The following is a 16,851-nucleotide window of genomic DNA, read 5'->3' as shown; positions in this document are numbered from 1 at the left end:
CTCAGTACTTTGGAATATATATGAACCAAGACATCAAGAAAGCAGCACATCAAATGTTAATGTTTTCTTTTGCCTAATGTGATATCATGTGTTGCCTTTTCCTACTCTGTTGTTATTATAATCAAAACTTTACTACAGCAAGTTATTTATTCTTCAAAATGGAGAACATAGTTTACTGTAAGCTTAATTTTACTTTAAATCTGAAAGAGATTGACAGCAGCATGCGTCAGAAGCAAATGTATCATTCCTGATGTATAAATAGACCTTTAGTACCAGAAGAAATCTGAAGATAATCTAGCAACTAGATTCTAGCTAAAAGTAATAAATCTACATTTGTTGGGAATAAAATGAAATTAATAAATCTGAAAGTAATAAATCTACATTTATTGGGAATAAAATGAAATTAATAATATAGTTTAAACGTTTTTGTTGAGTTTAGTTTCCTTTCTCTAAAATACTGACATACAGGATTATATGATATATTGTAAATTAGAAGTATATTATTCTATCACATTTTACCCCCCAACAGGATTCTTGGGATGGCCAGCATATTCCAGTACTTTTCTCCGTTTTCTGTGGTTTGTTAGTGGCAATATCCTATCATCTCAGCCGACAAAGCAGTGATCCATCTGTACTTTTGTAAGTGAAATCGGTTGTTATTGAAGAAATTTAAATAAATGGACATTTCTGATTAGTTATGGCACGTTAAATTTTTTTAGAATATATCATTTGCTAATGATTAAGTATACTTGGATCACTTGTTTTTTTATCTTGAACTTTATTTGCCGCTGGAAGGTACTGGTTTTCAGGTTATATATGTATTTTTATATTAATTATTTTCTCTCTCTCTTTTTTAAATATAAAGCTCTTTGATGCAATCTAAGATTTTCCCAAAAACAGAAGAGAAAAATCCAGAAGACCCTCTGTCTGAAGTAAAAGATCCACTGCCTGAAAAACTTAGAAACTCCATTGTAAGTTTAAACTTTTTAAAAGCACTTAAAATACTTGAATTTCAGATAGGTCATCATATTATTTAATGAACACTTTTTGAAGGCCTTTAATAATTGGGATAAAATGTATAGCTATTTGTATTAGTTATACATTTTTTATTGCCCTTATTACAATTTTAACATGTAAGAAATGCTCATTCCTCCAACTTGGTTTCTACATAGAACAGTATGCCAAACATTTATTTTTAGATCAGGTGAAATTAAGTCATTTCATTGTTTATAGAATTCTTAATCCTGTTCAGTTTAAACTGGCATTTGAAAGATGAATGTTAACATAAATTAGAGTTTGTTGTCAATTGTATTGATAAAAACTGTGTCCTTGTAAGTCATCTGCTAGCCTGTTAGTGTTTTATTTCTCCAGGGCAGTCTAAAAAGTTTGTCTGTGTGTTTATTTTCCTGGTTAAAGGAGAGAACAATAACCTGGACTTTATATACATAAGTAAATATAGTAATTAAAATTTTTTCTAATTTAATGAATTTTAATGTTGCCTGCATTCTTTTAGTGTTTATTTAAAAAGTGAAATCTATAGATTCATATCTGCCTTCTGGAACAAAACATAAAATTCTTTTTCTAAGTTATTATTTTAGATTTTTTCCATTTGTGACTTTATTTATTTTAAATATATATTTTTATTGATTTCAGAGAGGAAGGGAGAGGAAGAGAGAGATAGAAACATCAGTGATGAGAGAGAATCATTGATTGGCTGCCTCCTGCATGCCCCACACTGGGGATCGAGCCCGCAACCCGGGCATGTGCCCTTGACCGGAATTGAACCTGGGACCCTTCAGTTCACAGGCTGACGCTCTATCCACTGAGCAAAACCAGCTAGGGCTGTGACTCACTTTATATAGGTCTTGAATTAAACACAATGTTTGCCTTCAGTGAACTTGAGCTATTCACATATTCTTTAGGGAACTTCAGAAATAAAAAACTGCCTCAAGATAAAATTTAAGCAATTTTTTTCTGACTTTAGTTTCCATGTTAGGAAAGGATACTTAACATTAAATGTAATGTAGAATACTTCTGAATCTGCTTCAAAGTGTAAACCTATGCGTCAGTCAATGACCAGAGCTATCAAGAGGTTTCTGGTTTTTGCTATAACCACTAAAAGAACCAAAATCCAGTAAGTAAAATAGGACATGAAAATATAACTTTGTTATCCAAAAGGATATGCCCTATACTAGTAAATGATACAGTAATTTAAGAATCTCATTTCCTTTTCCCATAAAACTTACAGGCCTTTGGGGGAAAGTAATACACAGCTTCGTTATAAAAGACATTATGATATGGTATATAATGTGGTGAGTAAGTTTAATTTCATTGGTATTGCAATGTCAAACCAAAATAGGAAGAAATTAAGTAAGAAATGAAGATTTGTGGCTAAGAAATAGAAGTGCTAAAAAAAAAAAATAGGATCAGTGAAAAATTGTTTCCTAGACAGTTTGCCAGTTGGGAATGAAGGAAATACTTTACTTTGTTTTTGACAATTCTGTTTTGTTTCACAGAGTGAACGTTTACAGTCTGACCTAGTAGTGTGCATTGTAATTGGCGTGCTGTATTTTGCTATTCATGTAAGCACAGTGTTTACAGTATTGCAGGTAAGGAATCATTAGCTCTTTTGGTTGGGAGAAAATAACTTTGTTTGAGTTCATTTCTGATTTGATTGTAATGTTTGTTCATAAATGCAGAAATATGTGAATTCCCCAAAGTCTTGTTGATCCAGTACAGCTGGAAGTCTAGAACCTCGTCATCTAGCTCTGGTCTAGGTGTTGGTGCGGCTCCTCAGGTTTTGTTCCTGCTCATCTGTCAGCCACACATTACTGTTCTCAGTGCTCTTCATTCCTTTGTGCAGGTCCCTGGTTCCTCGTGGTATCAGTTAGGTTGTGGTGCAGTTTCACACAGTTTTCTTCACTTGGGTTACCCTGACTCTGGTCAGTTGTCATTAAATTTGAAAAATTTTGGCCTCTGTTACTTCCAATGTTTTTTCTGTCCTCCCCTCTCTCTGCTCTGTTGACTGTCTCCGCACACCCCACCCCCCCCCCCCACCTTCCGCCATCCACCCCTATCTCCTGACTTTATCTTAGGCCTCGTGAAGTTGTCCCATATGAGTCACTGATGCTCTGTTCATTTTAGTCTTTTTTTGTATGTGTATTTATTTTGAATACAGATTAATCCTATCTGGTGTATTTTTCATCTCAGAATTTATAATTTTCATCTTACATTTAAGTCTTTTTCTTTTTTTCTTCCCATGCCTCTACTTAATCCTTTGAACCTAGGGAATTCAATTCTTACTCTCTTAATATCCTTTTATCCTAATCTAACTTCTGTCACTTGTGGGTTGGTTTTGATTAATTTTTTCCCCTTTACGGGCCATAGTTTTCTGATTCTTTGCATGTTTGGTAATTTTTTATTGGATGCCAAGCTTTATAAAATTTACCTTGCTGGTATTGTATATTTTTATATTCTAGAACTTTCCTTGAATTTTGTTTTTCGGCAGTTACTTGTTAACAGTTTAATCCTTTCAGCCCTTGCTTCTAACACAGTGCGGACCAGTAGTTTTATTGCTAGCTTTACCCAGTGGCCAGGGAAGTTTCTATTGAACGAGTACAAAAATGTTTTACATAAATGTTAAAGGCATGCTTTAAAATTAAATACCCATTGCATTTTGAAGTTATTTATTACATGTTCTTACAAGCTAATATCTTTTTAAAGTGTGATACTTTGTAAAACACTGTGTGATATGAAGCAAGAATTCTCGTGATCCGTCCGCAATGTGTTAAGATTTGTTAAGTGAAACCAGGGTTGGTTTTAGTGTAGGGCTAATATTCCTCTCCCTGAGGCAGCACCCCTTTGACTCTCTGCCCAGTGCCCTGTGAACCCAGAGCTTTTCCAGTCTGGCTGTGGGAACAGGCAATTCCTGGCCCTGTGTGAGTGCTGGGTGCTGTTCTCTCGGCCTTTCCTCTGATTCTTTCCCTGCTCTCATGGAGTTTCCTCACACACTTGTGCTCATTCCCCTGAATACTCTGCAGATCTTCACATTTTTCTCTTTTGTGCGCAGTTTGTTGTGGTGACCTCTAGCTGTCTTAGTCTCTCTAGGCTCCCAATTTCATTCTATCAATTCGGGGTACCAGGCTTTCTATACCAATCTTGACTTTATATTCTCAGGCTTTTTTCCTGCACTGCAACCAGGAAACTCGCTCAAAGCAGTAAACTGGGGCAACCCTGACACTGACTCATCTCTCTCCTTTCTCTGCGGGTTCACTGTTTATTTCCTTAGGTCTAGCATATTGCAGACCATTTGATTCATATATTTTATTGTTTTTTGGTTGTGTCATGTGGGAGAGTAAGACTCTATTATTCCATTTGGCCAGAAGCAAAGGTTATATGATTTTATTTAACATTTTGGTCTGTTTTTATTTTCTTCCAATTTGAACTACTAATTCTTGAACACCACAAGTCGAGTCGGGTCTAGTGGGTTTTCAGGGCTCAGATGGAGGGCTCTTCATGTCCAAGAGGTTCTAGAGTTTCTAAATATGTGACTTCCGTTTAAATATTTAGGTGATGTACTTGATTTCCTCTTTTGTGAATTTAGTCATACGTAAGAACTGTCTTCTAATGATGTACCACGTGAAGGCACAAAAAAGGTTCTTTTTTTTCATCCTAGTCTAGCTCCTCACTCAGACTTACAGTTTTATTTGGCTTGTGTCCTTCATCTCTGCCAGTTAAAACAATGTAATCAATCCATGCTCTGCAAGTCACATAGACCATTCTTAGAATAGCGAGCAGTACACTCCAGGCCTTCCTCTCTTCACTGTATATGATAGTGTGACGCCAAAGGAAGTAATGAACACATTTAAAATATTTGTAATACATAAATAGCCACTGACTTTCATAGCTGACTTAATCGGAAAAACTACCTGATAAAAAATAGTAACTTAGACAAATGTTTAAACCTTAGATTCTAAAATTGGCTTTGCTGTTTTCCATTATCAAATGGAAAGTTGAACTGACAAATGAGAAGTTGTCCTGTGGGTCTCAAAATCACTTTTGATTTTCTCCACCATGTTCTTTAGCCTGCTCTCAAGTACGTGCTGTATGCACTGGTTGGCTGCGTGGGGTTTGTGACCCATTACGTGCTGCCTCAAGTTAGAAAACAGCTGCCGTGGCACTGCTTCTCTCACCCTCTGCTGAAGACACTGGAGTACAACCAATATGAAGTTCAAAGTGAGTATTTCACTAACACCCTTCTTTTCACTTCTCTTGGTTTCCTCTTTTCTGTTAACAGATGAAAACTAAATAGTATCATCAAGTAACACTTTGGCTTTGAAGCTGTAATGAGTCAAACTTTTAGCAGGATGCTTTTATTTTAGTTAAGTATAAATATCAGTGCTACAAAGCCAACTTTCCACAAAATAAAATTTCCTTCTTCCTTCTCTAAATTGTTCTTCACAGACTTCATTGATGCACCCTCTGTGTATGTCTGTGACTTCTCTTTCCAGTCCCTACTCTTTAATTTCCCTTGCCATGTGCAGGCAGCACAATCTTCTTTAAGGCTTCTATTTGAAATATTTTAACTCAAAGCTTAGGGGGAATAGAAAGGTCTTTGTTTCTGCTTCCACCAGAGGCACTATGTCCTACCACAGAGGGATATAAAAGAGTTGATTAGGAGGAAAGAAGTTAAAACATTTGTAGTTGCATTATTCATTCTGGCTTGGGATAAAGTATAAAATGACTCAAAAAGAGGTGGAAGGCCAGTCCACTAGGCAAGATTCGTGCTTGCCACTTGACACCCTGACTTTTCTTTCATGACTTAAATATTCAGTCCTGTTGGCCCCATGCATGACCTGTAATAGTCGTCATTTCAGAGAAATAATAAACCTTCATACTTCTGTCGTTTAGTACACACTAGTAATTAAATAGGCCAATGCTTTTCCTCAAACTCTTTTTCAGTTTGTAAATTACTATAGAGAGGAAATTCCTCAGTTGTTTGAAGGTGTTATCTTTCTTAGAGAACTGAAAGCTTTCTATACCAATCTTGACTTTATATTCTCAAAGCAAATTTCCTAGGCCTTTAGCAAAATTGCTTAAAGCATCATGTCATCTTGATCACCAGTTTGATCCTGGAGAGAGAATGAAATAAACGCTAGTGTATAGGTTGCAGTCATAACACTACAGACCTTTTACAAAATATGTACTTTTTAGATAAGGGAAAATGACATAAAATTGTATAAGAATCTGTACTGATCCATTCTTACCATCAAGAAAATAACTCAGAATGATGTATTTTTTTTCGATGAACTATCAGTATTTCTTTCATATGTAAATAATAAGTATATCTGGTTTGTTTTAAACAGCAATTTTCATTAGAGTAAATCATTGATCATATTGTTGCTTCATTTTTGATCTTAACAAAACATTTAGTCTAAATTTTTACAAATTTTGAATCAACATAACATTTTTGACTTATTGAAAGTACTAAGTATTAGCAACGTTGACTTTCCCCCCCTTCTACTGATTTTAGCAGCTGAAGGAAAAATATTCATTAGAGAACTTCCCAAAGCCTGGTGACATTGTTTTCATATAGCCAGAGAACCTTATTTTAAATCTTTCAGTTTATCCTAGATACTTTGTCCAATGAAATAATATTAAAGTATTGAAAAAATATTTTGACAATAAAAGTGACTCGTATGAAATATGTGAATAAAAACATATACTTTCATATCTCTTCTGAGATGTATGTCTTATAAGGTATGTCTAGGATTTTAAAAACAAAGGGGCAGTCTAATAATCTTCAGTAACTTTTTCTCCAAAAGTTACTGGCATAAGTGAGAAAGAGTTTTAAGAATTAAAGTTTAAAATAAATCTCATCTATATTTAAGTCACATATAAGTTGCAAAGTTGGATGTGTTTCAGTAGTCATAGAAGTTGACGACTGAAGTACTGGGTTTCTGAATTTATCTAGAGTAGGGCTGAATTTGAGTTGTAAGATTTTCCTTTCTCATCCCATTGCTTTTATACACCAGATGACGTGATCTTGACTTATATTTCCTTATTAGATGCAGCCACTGTAATGTGGTTTGAGAAACTTCATGTGTGGCTCCTTTTTATGGAGAAAAATATCATCTACCCATTGATTGTTCTTAATGAACTGAGTAGCAGTGCAGAGACAATTGCTAGTCCAAAAAAACTGGATACAGAGTAAGTATAATATTCCTCTAAGTTGGACCACTGGGGGCAGTCAGAAGCACTGTCTTAAAGTTATTCATCAAGTTACAAGTAATCGAGTGTCTTTTTGGAGCAAGACACTGTGAGATAAAATCCAGGTGAGCCCTAACTGGTTCAGTGGATAGAGCATCGACCTGCGGACTGAAGGATCCCAGGTTCCATTCCAGCCAAGGGCACGTGCCTGGGTTGTGGGCTTGATCCCCAGTAGGGGGTGTGCAGCCGATCATTGATTCTCTCTCATTATTGATGTTTCTATCTCTCTATCCCTCTCCCTTCCTCTCTGATGTCAATAAAAATACATTAAAAATAAAATCCAGGTGAAATTTTGTCTATGACTTTCCTTTTCTAAACTTCTGTTTTTGCTCTTGGCATTTCACTATGCCAGACATCTTATTGTCGATTGATACTTGATGAGAGGACACTTACTAAATAAGGTTATTCTTTAATATTAGATGGTAAGTTTGGAAAATGGTTATTTTTGTAAACTGTGTAAATCAGACCATATACAGGGTGGGGCAAAAGTGGATTTATAGTTATACGTGAAACACAGTTTATTCTTGTATTACTATTTAGTAACTAGAGGCCTGGTGCATGAAATTTGTGCATGGGTAGGGTGCCTAGGCCTGGCCAGTGATCAGGCCGATCAGGTTCCCCACCTTCCCGCCTTCTTCCCTCATTCCCTCAGTGCCCTGCCACTGCTGCCGCTGGTCGCCTGCCCTGGTCCTCGCTGCCCCCTGGTGGTCAGTGCACATAGCGAGCGATCGAACTCCCTGTCTGCTGGTTGAACTCCCGTGGGGACGATTTGCATATTAGCCTTTTATTATATAGGATTATTATATTTTTTCCATATGAACAATTGTGAACCTATGTTTGCCCCACCCTGTGTAGTTGGCCTACCCACTAGACTAGGTATATGTTGTTGGGTAAGTGTTAAATGTTTTTTTACGTGCTAAAAGCTATTAATGTTAAAGCAATAGAAATGTTGAGAGACTGGAAAATCAAATGTCAGAATTATAATACTGTTAACTTGTTTCTTAAACTGATTTATAAAAGGATAAAAGTCATAATACATATTATTAAAAGGGAATATTATGGTAGTTTGGATGTAATTTGCTTAGCTATATAAATCGTTTTTAGAAGTTTAAATTTGTTATATACATTGTAAGCTTAGTAAATAAAATGGTGGTTTTTCTGAAGTTAGTAGATTTTCCCGTTTTTAGTCATTGGTTGATGAGTTGTGCTGTCTTTTTATTCTAGACTAGGTGCTTTAATGATCACCATTGCTGGTCTGAAGTTGCTCCGATCCTCCTTTAGCAGCCCTACATATCAGTACGTCACAGTGGTCTTCACTGTGCTCTTTTTCAAAATTGACTATGAAGCATTTTCAGAGACCATGCTATTGGATCTCTTCTTCATGTCCATACTCTTCAACAAGGTAATTCATCACTAGAGGAATAGCCCTCTCTGTAAAAAGCACCTCCCCAAGTACTACACTACTTAGTGAGGATTATCCTTGCATTTCATTTACGACATTATCTTTTAAGTAACATTTAACCAGTTATTTAGGAGCATATTAGAATTCCTAAATAATGCTAGTCATTGTGACCCATAAGACATACTTCTTGTAATAGCTAAGAAAATAAGATTAAGTTATATGGAACAATTAGAAAAACACCATAAGTATATATATTTAAATATGTAGGGTCTTCCAAAAGGGGGGTATAGTTTGGGGATAATTTCAGAAATAGACATGGTAACAATTGAACTGGGCTGTGGGCTGCTAGATAGATGGAGAGAGAAAATAACCTGAAAGCTGATTGAAGATGGTAGATACCCAGAGCAGTCAGGCCATGTGGGAGCAATTAGAAATTAGTTTGATAAGGACAATTGTAGAATGCTCTGAAGTTTACAAAATGGTTCTAAAATTTGGTATCCACCATAAGAGAGGTGCTTTTAGTCCTTTTATGAATGAGATGGTAAAATCTGGCCCTTCTGCCATACCATTCCAGGGACCTTTTTGCTGAACCACACTACCTTTCTAAATGAAGTTTGTTGTGCAGTCAGGTTATTTGTAAGTTAAATAGAGCTTAGATTTCATGTTAACGCTGACCACATACAAAGGACTTTGACATATATTATCCCATTTGATAGGTAACAGAGCTGAAGCATATGAGCAGCTACAAAACACAATGAAAGCCCAATTTTAGGAAAGTTAGCCTGGTCAGCCACATTTGGGATGAATTGGGGAAGAGAGAACCTGAAGGTATGGAGAACAGCTTAAGAGACTGTGACAGTAATTTAGATGTGATAGAGATCTGACCTAGGATGGGAACAGTACACATTAGAAACCATTAATCTGAACAAGGTTTTAGTGATGATCATTTTCAAAATATTATGCTAAATATTAAGCTAAATAACTTCTAAAATATTGCAATATTATATTTGCTCAATCACTAATTTGTATGCATTTTTATTATTTATTTCCTCTTCTAGTGAGCATGGTTAACCAAAGGAGGAAGCCAGAAAGTTAATCAGAGAATTGTTTGTATAAAGAAGCATGTGGTGTCTCACAAATTTAAATATTTAGATTGGAAATTGTATTGCATCTTTTTATATTGGTTGGGAAAAAAGTGAAAATTGCAGTAAAATATAAACTGAACAATCCTTGACATAGAGTCACTGCACTTACTTGTATTAGTTTGGATTTTCTTAATGCTTTCATTTGTTAAGCAAATTGTTTTTGAGAGCGTGCCATGTTCAGAGAAAGATTTGTCCTTAGAAGTTTACATTTTATATGGCTACTTGATAGAACTTACTAGCTATAATAAGCAAGTAATAGTCAAGGGTTCTCTTTAGGTAGATTTTTTTAAAAATATATATTTTATTGATTTTTACAGAGAGGAAGGGGGAGGGATAGAGAGTTAGAAACATTGATAAGAGAGAAACAGTCAGCTGCCTCCTGCACACCCCCTACTGGGGATGTGCCTGCAGCCAAGGTACATGCCCTTGACTGGAATTGAACCTGGGACCCTTCAGTCCGCAGGCCGACGCTCTGTCCACTGAGCCAAACCGGTTAGGGCTAGGTAGATTTTTTTAAGATACCATTGTAAAATGCACTATTGATTTAATAGCCTTTTAAGAAAAAATTATTCTGAATGTATACAAAAATATTTTTACCCACTAATTACTTACCCGTGTAATTGTATATTATTTTTTCTTCAATATTACAGTCAAAATTAGAGTACAGTCCCTTTCACATCTAGACTCTGGACAGTTTTCTGAATCACTGCTTTTAGGTAGTTATAATGGCATCTTGATAGTATACATCCCGCTTTTACTTCCTGTCATCCTGAACACATTAGTACCAAAAATCACCAGCATAGTTTGGGGCCATGACAAAGAATGCAAGGGTTCATCTGCATTTTCTAATTGGTTGAAGTTGTTATTTCTTTTTTAAATTGGAAAGTAAACAGATTCATTGTAAATTAGCTAAACGATTTAAATATGAGGTGTAAGAATCATGGCACCGAGTGAGTCAGAACCTCTTGCTTTTAAGATTCTGTGACCTGTTTGGAGAATTGGGCCTTGCACTGCCTAGCATGCAGAGGCAATCTTGGGCATGTATACTAATGTTGTTTTGGTGTTGAAGACATGTTCAACAACAAAACAGATCCTAATTTAAATAAGATTTAAAAGTGTATTGTGTTTCCATTGACAATAACAATTGAGATTACATGCAGATGCTTAATATACATGTGAATTCTTGGGCAAACAGGCAGTGACGCTGTATTACAACTTCATCCTCTGCCTGGCTACTTTTAGATTTCTTTGGACATTGCATTTAAAACATTCCCAGTTTGCAGAGCACTAAAATTCGAGGGAAACATCTTAGAATCAAAATATATATGCATTACTTCAGCTTTACAGACATCTGGATTTTCTACCTTTCGTTGTTTTGCTTGTTTAGTATTGAATAGCCAATAGTGGGCATAGAATTTTTTAAACAGATGGAACACAATTCATAAATCAGCTAGCTGTCTTCACTTAAAAATATATAATGTCTTAGAAGTTGATGTATCTTTTTTGTGCAAATGGCAAATAATGTCAATACCATTTTTCTACTAGGTAGACAAACATTTTAGAGGTGTTTTATTTTTCAAATATCCACTATGTTTTTTACTGATTGCTTTTTCTTTTTTCCTTCCACAGCTTTGGGAGCTCCTTTATAAACTGCAGTTTGTATACACTTACATTGCCCCTTGGCAGATTACATGGGGTTCCGCTTTCCATGCTTTTGCTCAGCCCTTTGCAGTGCCCCGTATCCTTCTCAGAAAGGTTTTATAAGAAAGGGCAGTCATACCCTTGATGGAAATGTTGGTTTGTAGGGATAACCTTTCACAGGCATGGAATATAGGTTACCACGTGATAAATTATCAAAAACTCGCTATTCTTTGAGTCCACACCTGTACTGATTTAGATTGTTTAACTTGTATTAACATCTGTGCCCCACAGATCATCTGGACATGAGAAAAGTATTACAGTTTTATAATTAAATAATGCTGATTTAAAAATTATGTTTATATATATGAGTATTAAAATCCAAGAATTTTTTAGTCATTTTTTAATTTTTCAATTATAGCTGGCATACTATATTATATTAGTTTCAGGTGTACGCCCCAGTGATGAGACATTACATAATTTATTCTCTTAGATCTTCCTGATCTATCATGAATTTTCAATAAATACAAAATGTGTTTAGAAGTATTTTTAAATGAATGAAGATACAAAGCATTTTTCATAACCATATGTCTAAAATCTTCTATTCTCATTATTTCTTAAAAGTACTTTATAAATAAAAGTAATGGTTAGTGACCCACATAGATTTTGGAAATTAGATTTTTTTTTTTTTTTTTTTTTTTTTTTTTTTTTTTGGTATCTGTAAAGTTTAGTTTTATCCTCTGGAAAATTAAATCCAAGTATCTCTACCCAGAAGTGACATGTGGGCTTTAATCAAATACATGTTAGCAGATATTTATTTAGCTCCCTTCCCAGCATCGTGCCTTTCATCAAGCTGTGTCTTTCTGCTTCTAGCCATGTGCTGTCCAGTGGCACCTTTTCCTGTATTCCTCTCATGAACATTATTTTTCTAATTGCTATAATTGGAACATCTTTGTGAGATGTGTGTGTGTGTGTGTGTGTGTGTGTGTGTGTGTGTGTGTGTGGTTTGTGTGTGCACTCAGATGGATATTAAGGTCCTTAACCAGTTTTCCCATAGATTCAGCCATGCTATTTGTTCAGGCTGTTGTATCGGCCTTCTTTTCTACACCACTGAACCCCTTCCTGGGAAGTGCAATATTCATCACTTCATATGTTCGACCTGTGAAATTCTGGGAGAGAGACTATAAGTGAGTAAAATAAAGCATTTGAAAGCCAATTTTATCTTTTTTATTAGAGAACTATTGACAGCATAATTATATGTAATCCAGGATTGTTAATTTTTTGTGTTAAATTACTTTGTTAAAATTTTATAAATACTTCTAAAAGTTCCAAAATTACATAAAATTAGAAGAGTCAGAGAATAATTACTCTTTATTTCTCAACTTTTTTTTCTATTTATAAGATTTTTAAATTACATTTATTGGGGTTATATAATAAATTAATATATTTATAAGATTTTAAAACATATTTTTAGTTGGATATACTGATTTTTTTCTTTTTCCTTTTAATACTATTTCTTAGAATTGTTCCATGTTAATAATACTTAGAAGTGTTATACTATATAGTGCTACATCATTATAACAGTCACTAGATGCCCAGTGCATGAAATTTGTGCATGGTGGTGGGGGGAGGGTTGTCCCTCAGCCTAGCCTGTGCCCTCTCACAATCCAGGACACTACATGCACCTGTGATCATACTTTTCATACAGGAGAAAGGCGTCTTGCTGTTGTATGGGCAACTACATTTTTTTGCCTTAATTATAAAAAGTAGTACATACCATGATCCTTCTGAGACAGTAGTACCATTTTCCCCTTCTTATGGTTGGAAAATTTGAAGCAGAGAGAAGTTAAGTAATTGGCTTTGTCACACAGTTATAAGTGTCAGAATCAGGGCTGACCACAAAATGTGCAAGCCAGAGTCCATGCATGTCATCGCTGCATCATCCTGTTTTTTCAGTGTTAGAATAGCCTTGCCATGTTTTAATTTTTAAATCTAAGAGACTGTTCCCAATATATAGGGTAGGGTCCCTAGGCCTGGCAGTCGATCAGGGCCAATCTGTGGGGCGACTGGTGGGCAGGGCGATCGGGGGCCCCCGCTGGCACCCGCCTTGGCTGGCAGCCTGGCGCCAACCCCGCTGCCACCGCTGCTGGTCGCCTCCCTCTCAGGGGCTTGTCGGGGGCAGCTCCTGCATTGAGCATCTCCCCCCTGGTGGTCACTGTGCATAATAGTGACCAGTTGTTCCACTGTTTGTTTCGCTGTTCAGTCGATTTGCATATTAGGGTTTTATTATATAGGATAATTAGTTATTGCACGTTTTTCTTAGAAATAGCTATTATTAGAGCTAAATTTTTTATAGGTTAATTAGAGGCCCGGTGCATGGATTTGTGCACTGGTGGGGTCCCTCGGCCTGGCCTATGGGGATTGGGCCGAAACTGGCTCTCCGACCTCTCCCGAGGGGTCCTGGATTACAAGAGGGTGTGCAGGTAAAGCAGATTTGGGGCCGACAGTGCCCCAGTAACAACCTAACTCATGGTCAATTCCATGAGGAATCAGGCTTCCTCCTCCCTCCTCTCTGGGTCTGGGGTGTGGGTGAACCAGATTCAGGGCTGACAGTGCCCCAGCAGGAACCTAACCCATGGCAGATTCCACGAGGAATTGGGCTCCCTCCTCTACTGGTTGGAGCGTCTGCCCCCTGGTGGTCATTGCACGTCATAGCTACCGGGCAAACGGTTGCTTAGGCTTTTATATATTGTTTTTTTCATGAAGATAAGTTTTCAGTGACCATTTTGTACATGAAGTTTTCTCCATTTAGGCTTAGTTCCACAGGCTATTTAACCTGATGCCTGAAAATTATCCCTTTATGTAATCTTTCCAAATTTCTGTTTTCCTCTTAAGTTAAGAAAGACTATCTATAAGGAAATTTACTTAGTCATGGAGCATAAACCTTTTTATGTATTAACATTGATTCAGAAAAGGCTTGTACTGCTTTGTCATTCTACTGGCCATCTCCATGACTGCTTTTTTTTCTACTCTTACACACATTGGCACTTATAGGTGAAAATAGTAGTTTCACCATTTCAACAATGAACTAGCTTATGGATTTGAAACTTTTGCTCTGGTCTTTTTATCTAAAAACCACACGGTGTTTTCCTTTTTGGTAAATTTTAGTGTTATTAATATTCTGTTCTTCTGGGACAACTTAAATTTAGCCCCAAATTATATCTGTGGCTGCAGTTCTTAACCTGTCTGGTCTCAGAACCTTTTTACATTCTTAAAAGTTACTGGAATCCTGGACAGTGTTGCTCAGCAGTTAAAGCATGGGCCACACACAGTTTGATTCCCGGTCAAGGGAACTTACCTGGTTTCATGTTCGCCCCCCGCCCTAAGTTGGGGCAGGTGCAGGAGGCAGCCAGTTGATGAGTCTCTCTTACATCAATGTTTCTCTTTCCCCTTCCCTCCCTTTCACTCTCTCTGAAAAGCAATGGAAAAAATATCCTCAGATGAGGATTAACAACAACAAGTTATTGAAAGTCCCCAAAGGGTTTTTGTTGCTATGGGTTTTATCTACCAATATTTACTGTATTAGAAAACTTAAATTTAAGTGTTTATTATTTTAAAAATAGCAACAATAAACCCATTACAAATAAACAAAAATAACATTTTTGAAATAAAAATAACTAAATTTTCCATCCCATTAAAAAAGTCAGTGAGAAGTGTCATCTATACTAATAAAAGGGTAATATGCTAATTAGACCGGCAGACCTTCCGGACAAAGCCATGGTGGCGGGGCTGAAGCAGAGGCAATTAGGGGTGAGCAGGCTGGCAGAGGGGGGCATTTGGGGGGTGAGCAGGCCGACAGGGGGGCAGTTGGGGGTGAGCAGGCTGGCATGGGGGCCAGTTGGGGGTGATCAGGCCAGCGGGGGGGGGGGAGGCAGTTAGGGGCAATCAGACCAGCATGCAGAGTGGTTAGGGGCGATCAGGCAGGCAGGAAGGTGAGCGGTTAGGAGCTAGCGGTCCCGGATTGCGAGAGGGATGTCTGACTGCCAGTTTAGGCCTGATCCCACAGTCAGACATCCCCCCGAGGGGTCCCAGATTGGAGAGGGTGCAGGCCGGGCTGAGGGACACCCCCCCCCACCCCGTGCATGAATTTCGTGCACCAGACCACTAGTTGTTTCATAAATCTCTTTAATGTCTGGCTTAATAAAAGACAGCTCAAGTCCTGGCCAGTTTGGCTCAGTGGATAGAGTGTGGGCCAGCGGACTGAAGGATCCTGGGTTTGATTTCAGTCAGGGGCGTGTCCCTCGGTTGCAGGCCAGGAGCATGTGGGAGGCAACCAATCAATGTGTCTGTCTCACATCCGTGTTTCTCTTTCTTCCACTCTTTCTAAAACTCAATGGAAAAATATCCTCCAGTGAGGATTTAAAAAAAAAAAAAAAAGACAGCTTGATTCTCTTACCCGCTGCTGCATTCAGTCTGTTGTTGCCATATACTGTTTTGGTTGAAGTATATGAAGAAAATCTGGCCTCACAGACATAGATGGAAAAGAAAGAAGTGTTTTGATTGCCTTTTTAGTCAACTGTGGATATTCTTTTGATCTTTCAGTAAAAGTCGACAAATGGTTTGTTTCCTAAAGATTAATTGAAATGTGGAATCTAAAACCATATCCATGAATTTCTGGAACTGTGTTACATCATAATCTACTGATAAGTCTAACACTTTGGATGGATCTTTTTACCAACATGTAACCTTATAACATCTTTTATCGATCATTTAGAAAATATTGGTTCACTGAGTAATGTAGAGCTTCCGAATTTTGACATATTTCACTATATAATATATTTTTAAAATGTATTCATTCATATCACCTCCAATCCAAAAATAAAACTATTTGAATAATAAGATACTATCAAGCTCATGGTGGTAAATAAGTTTTTCAAAATTCTAATTTTTGCTTAAAAACTCTTATTATTGGCAACAGATACCCTTGTCAGTAGTTTTTTTTGAAATGGCAGACTCACTGTCTTCATTTTTGAGAAATGTTTGTCAAATACCCAGGGCTGAATAATCATAGTTTATCCAACAGCCATTCAAGTAAAAATGTCTTCTGTCAAAAAAATATCTCCTGCAGCTTATAAATCCAGCAGTTGCACAGTGCTTTCCTTCGAGACACCCACCCTACTCAGCACACAGCAGAGGTGCTATACGTGCCCCACACTGTTAGAAAGAGGGCTTGTAATTTAATAAAATTATTATTTGTTCATTAAGAACATTTTAAGGTGGAAGTTGTATTTTTAAAAAAAATATATTTTTATTGATTTCAGAGAGGAAGCGAGAGGGAGAGAGAAATGATAGAAACATCAATGATGAGAGAGCATCATGGATCGGCTGCCTCCTGCA

The 16,851-nt window shown here is 36.8% G+C and overlaps 1 protein-coding gene across 4 annotated transcripts in view; it reads left to right on the top strand.

Annotated features, from left to right (window-relative positions):
* PCNX1 (pecanex 1) overlaps positions 1-16,851 on the top strand; it is a 171,323-nt gene that overhangs the window by 117,679 nt on the left and 36,793 nt on the right. For all 4 annotated transcript variants that reach the window (XM_080665041.1, XM_080665040.1, XM_080665039.1 and 1 more), the window contains 8 exons: positions 530-639; positions 866-971; positions 2,517-2,609; positions 5,085-5,235; positions 7,068-7,209; positions 8,494-8,671; positions 11,446-11,554; positions 12,512-12,641. In XM_080665041.1, the coding sequence (XP_080521167.1) occupies positions 530-639; positions 866-971; positions 2,517-2,609; positions 5,085-5,235; positions 7,068-7,209; positions 8,494-8,671; positions 11,446-11,554; positions 12,512-12,641 (1,019 nt within the window). The remainder of the gene's footprint in view (positions 1-529; positions 640-865; positions 972-2,516; positions 2,610-5,084; positions 5,236-7,067; positions 7,210-8,493; positions 8,672-11,445; positions 11,555-12,511; positions 12,642-16,851) is intronic.

The sequence above is a fragment of the Plecotus auritus genome (assembly GCF_963455305.1).
Source record: "Plecotus auritus genome assembly, chromosome: 1".
Taxonomy (NCBI): domain Eukaryota; kingdom Metazoa; phylum Chordata; class Mammalia; order Chiroptera; family Vespertilionidae; genus Plecotus; species Plecotus auritus.
Note: the sequence above shows the minus strand (reverse complement) of the source record. Positions and strands in the feature narration are given on the sequence as shown.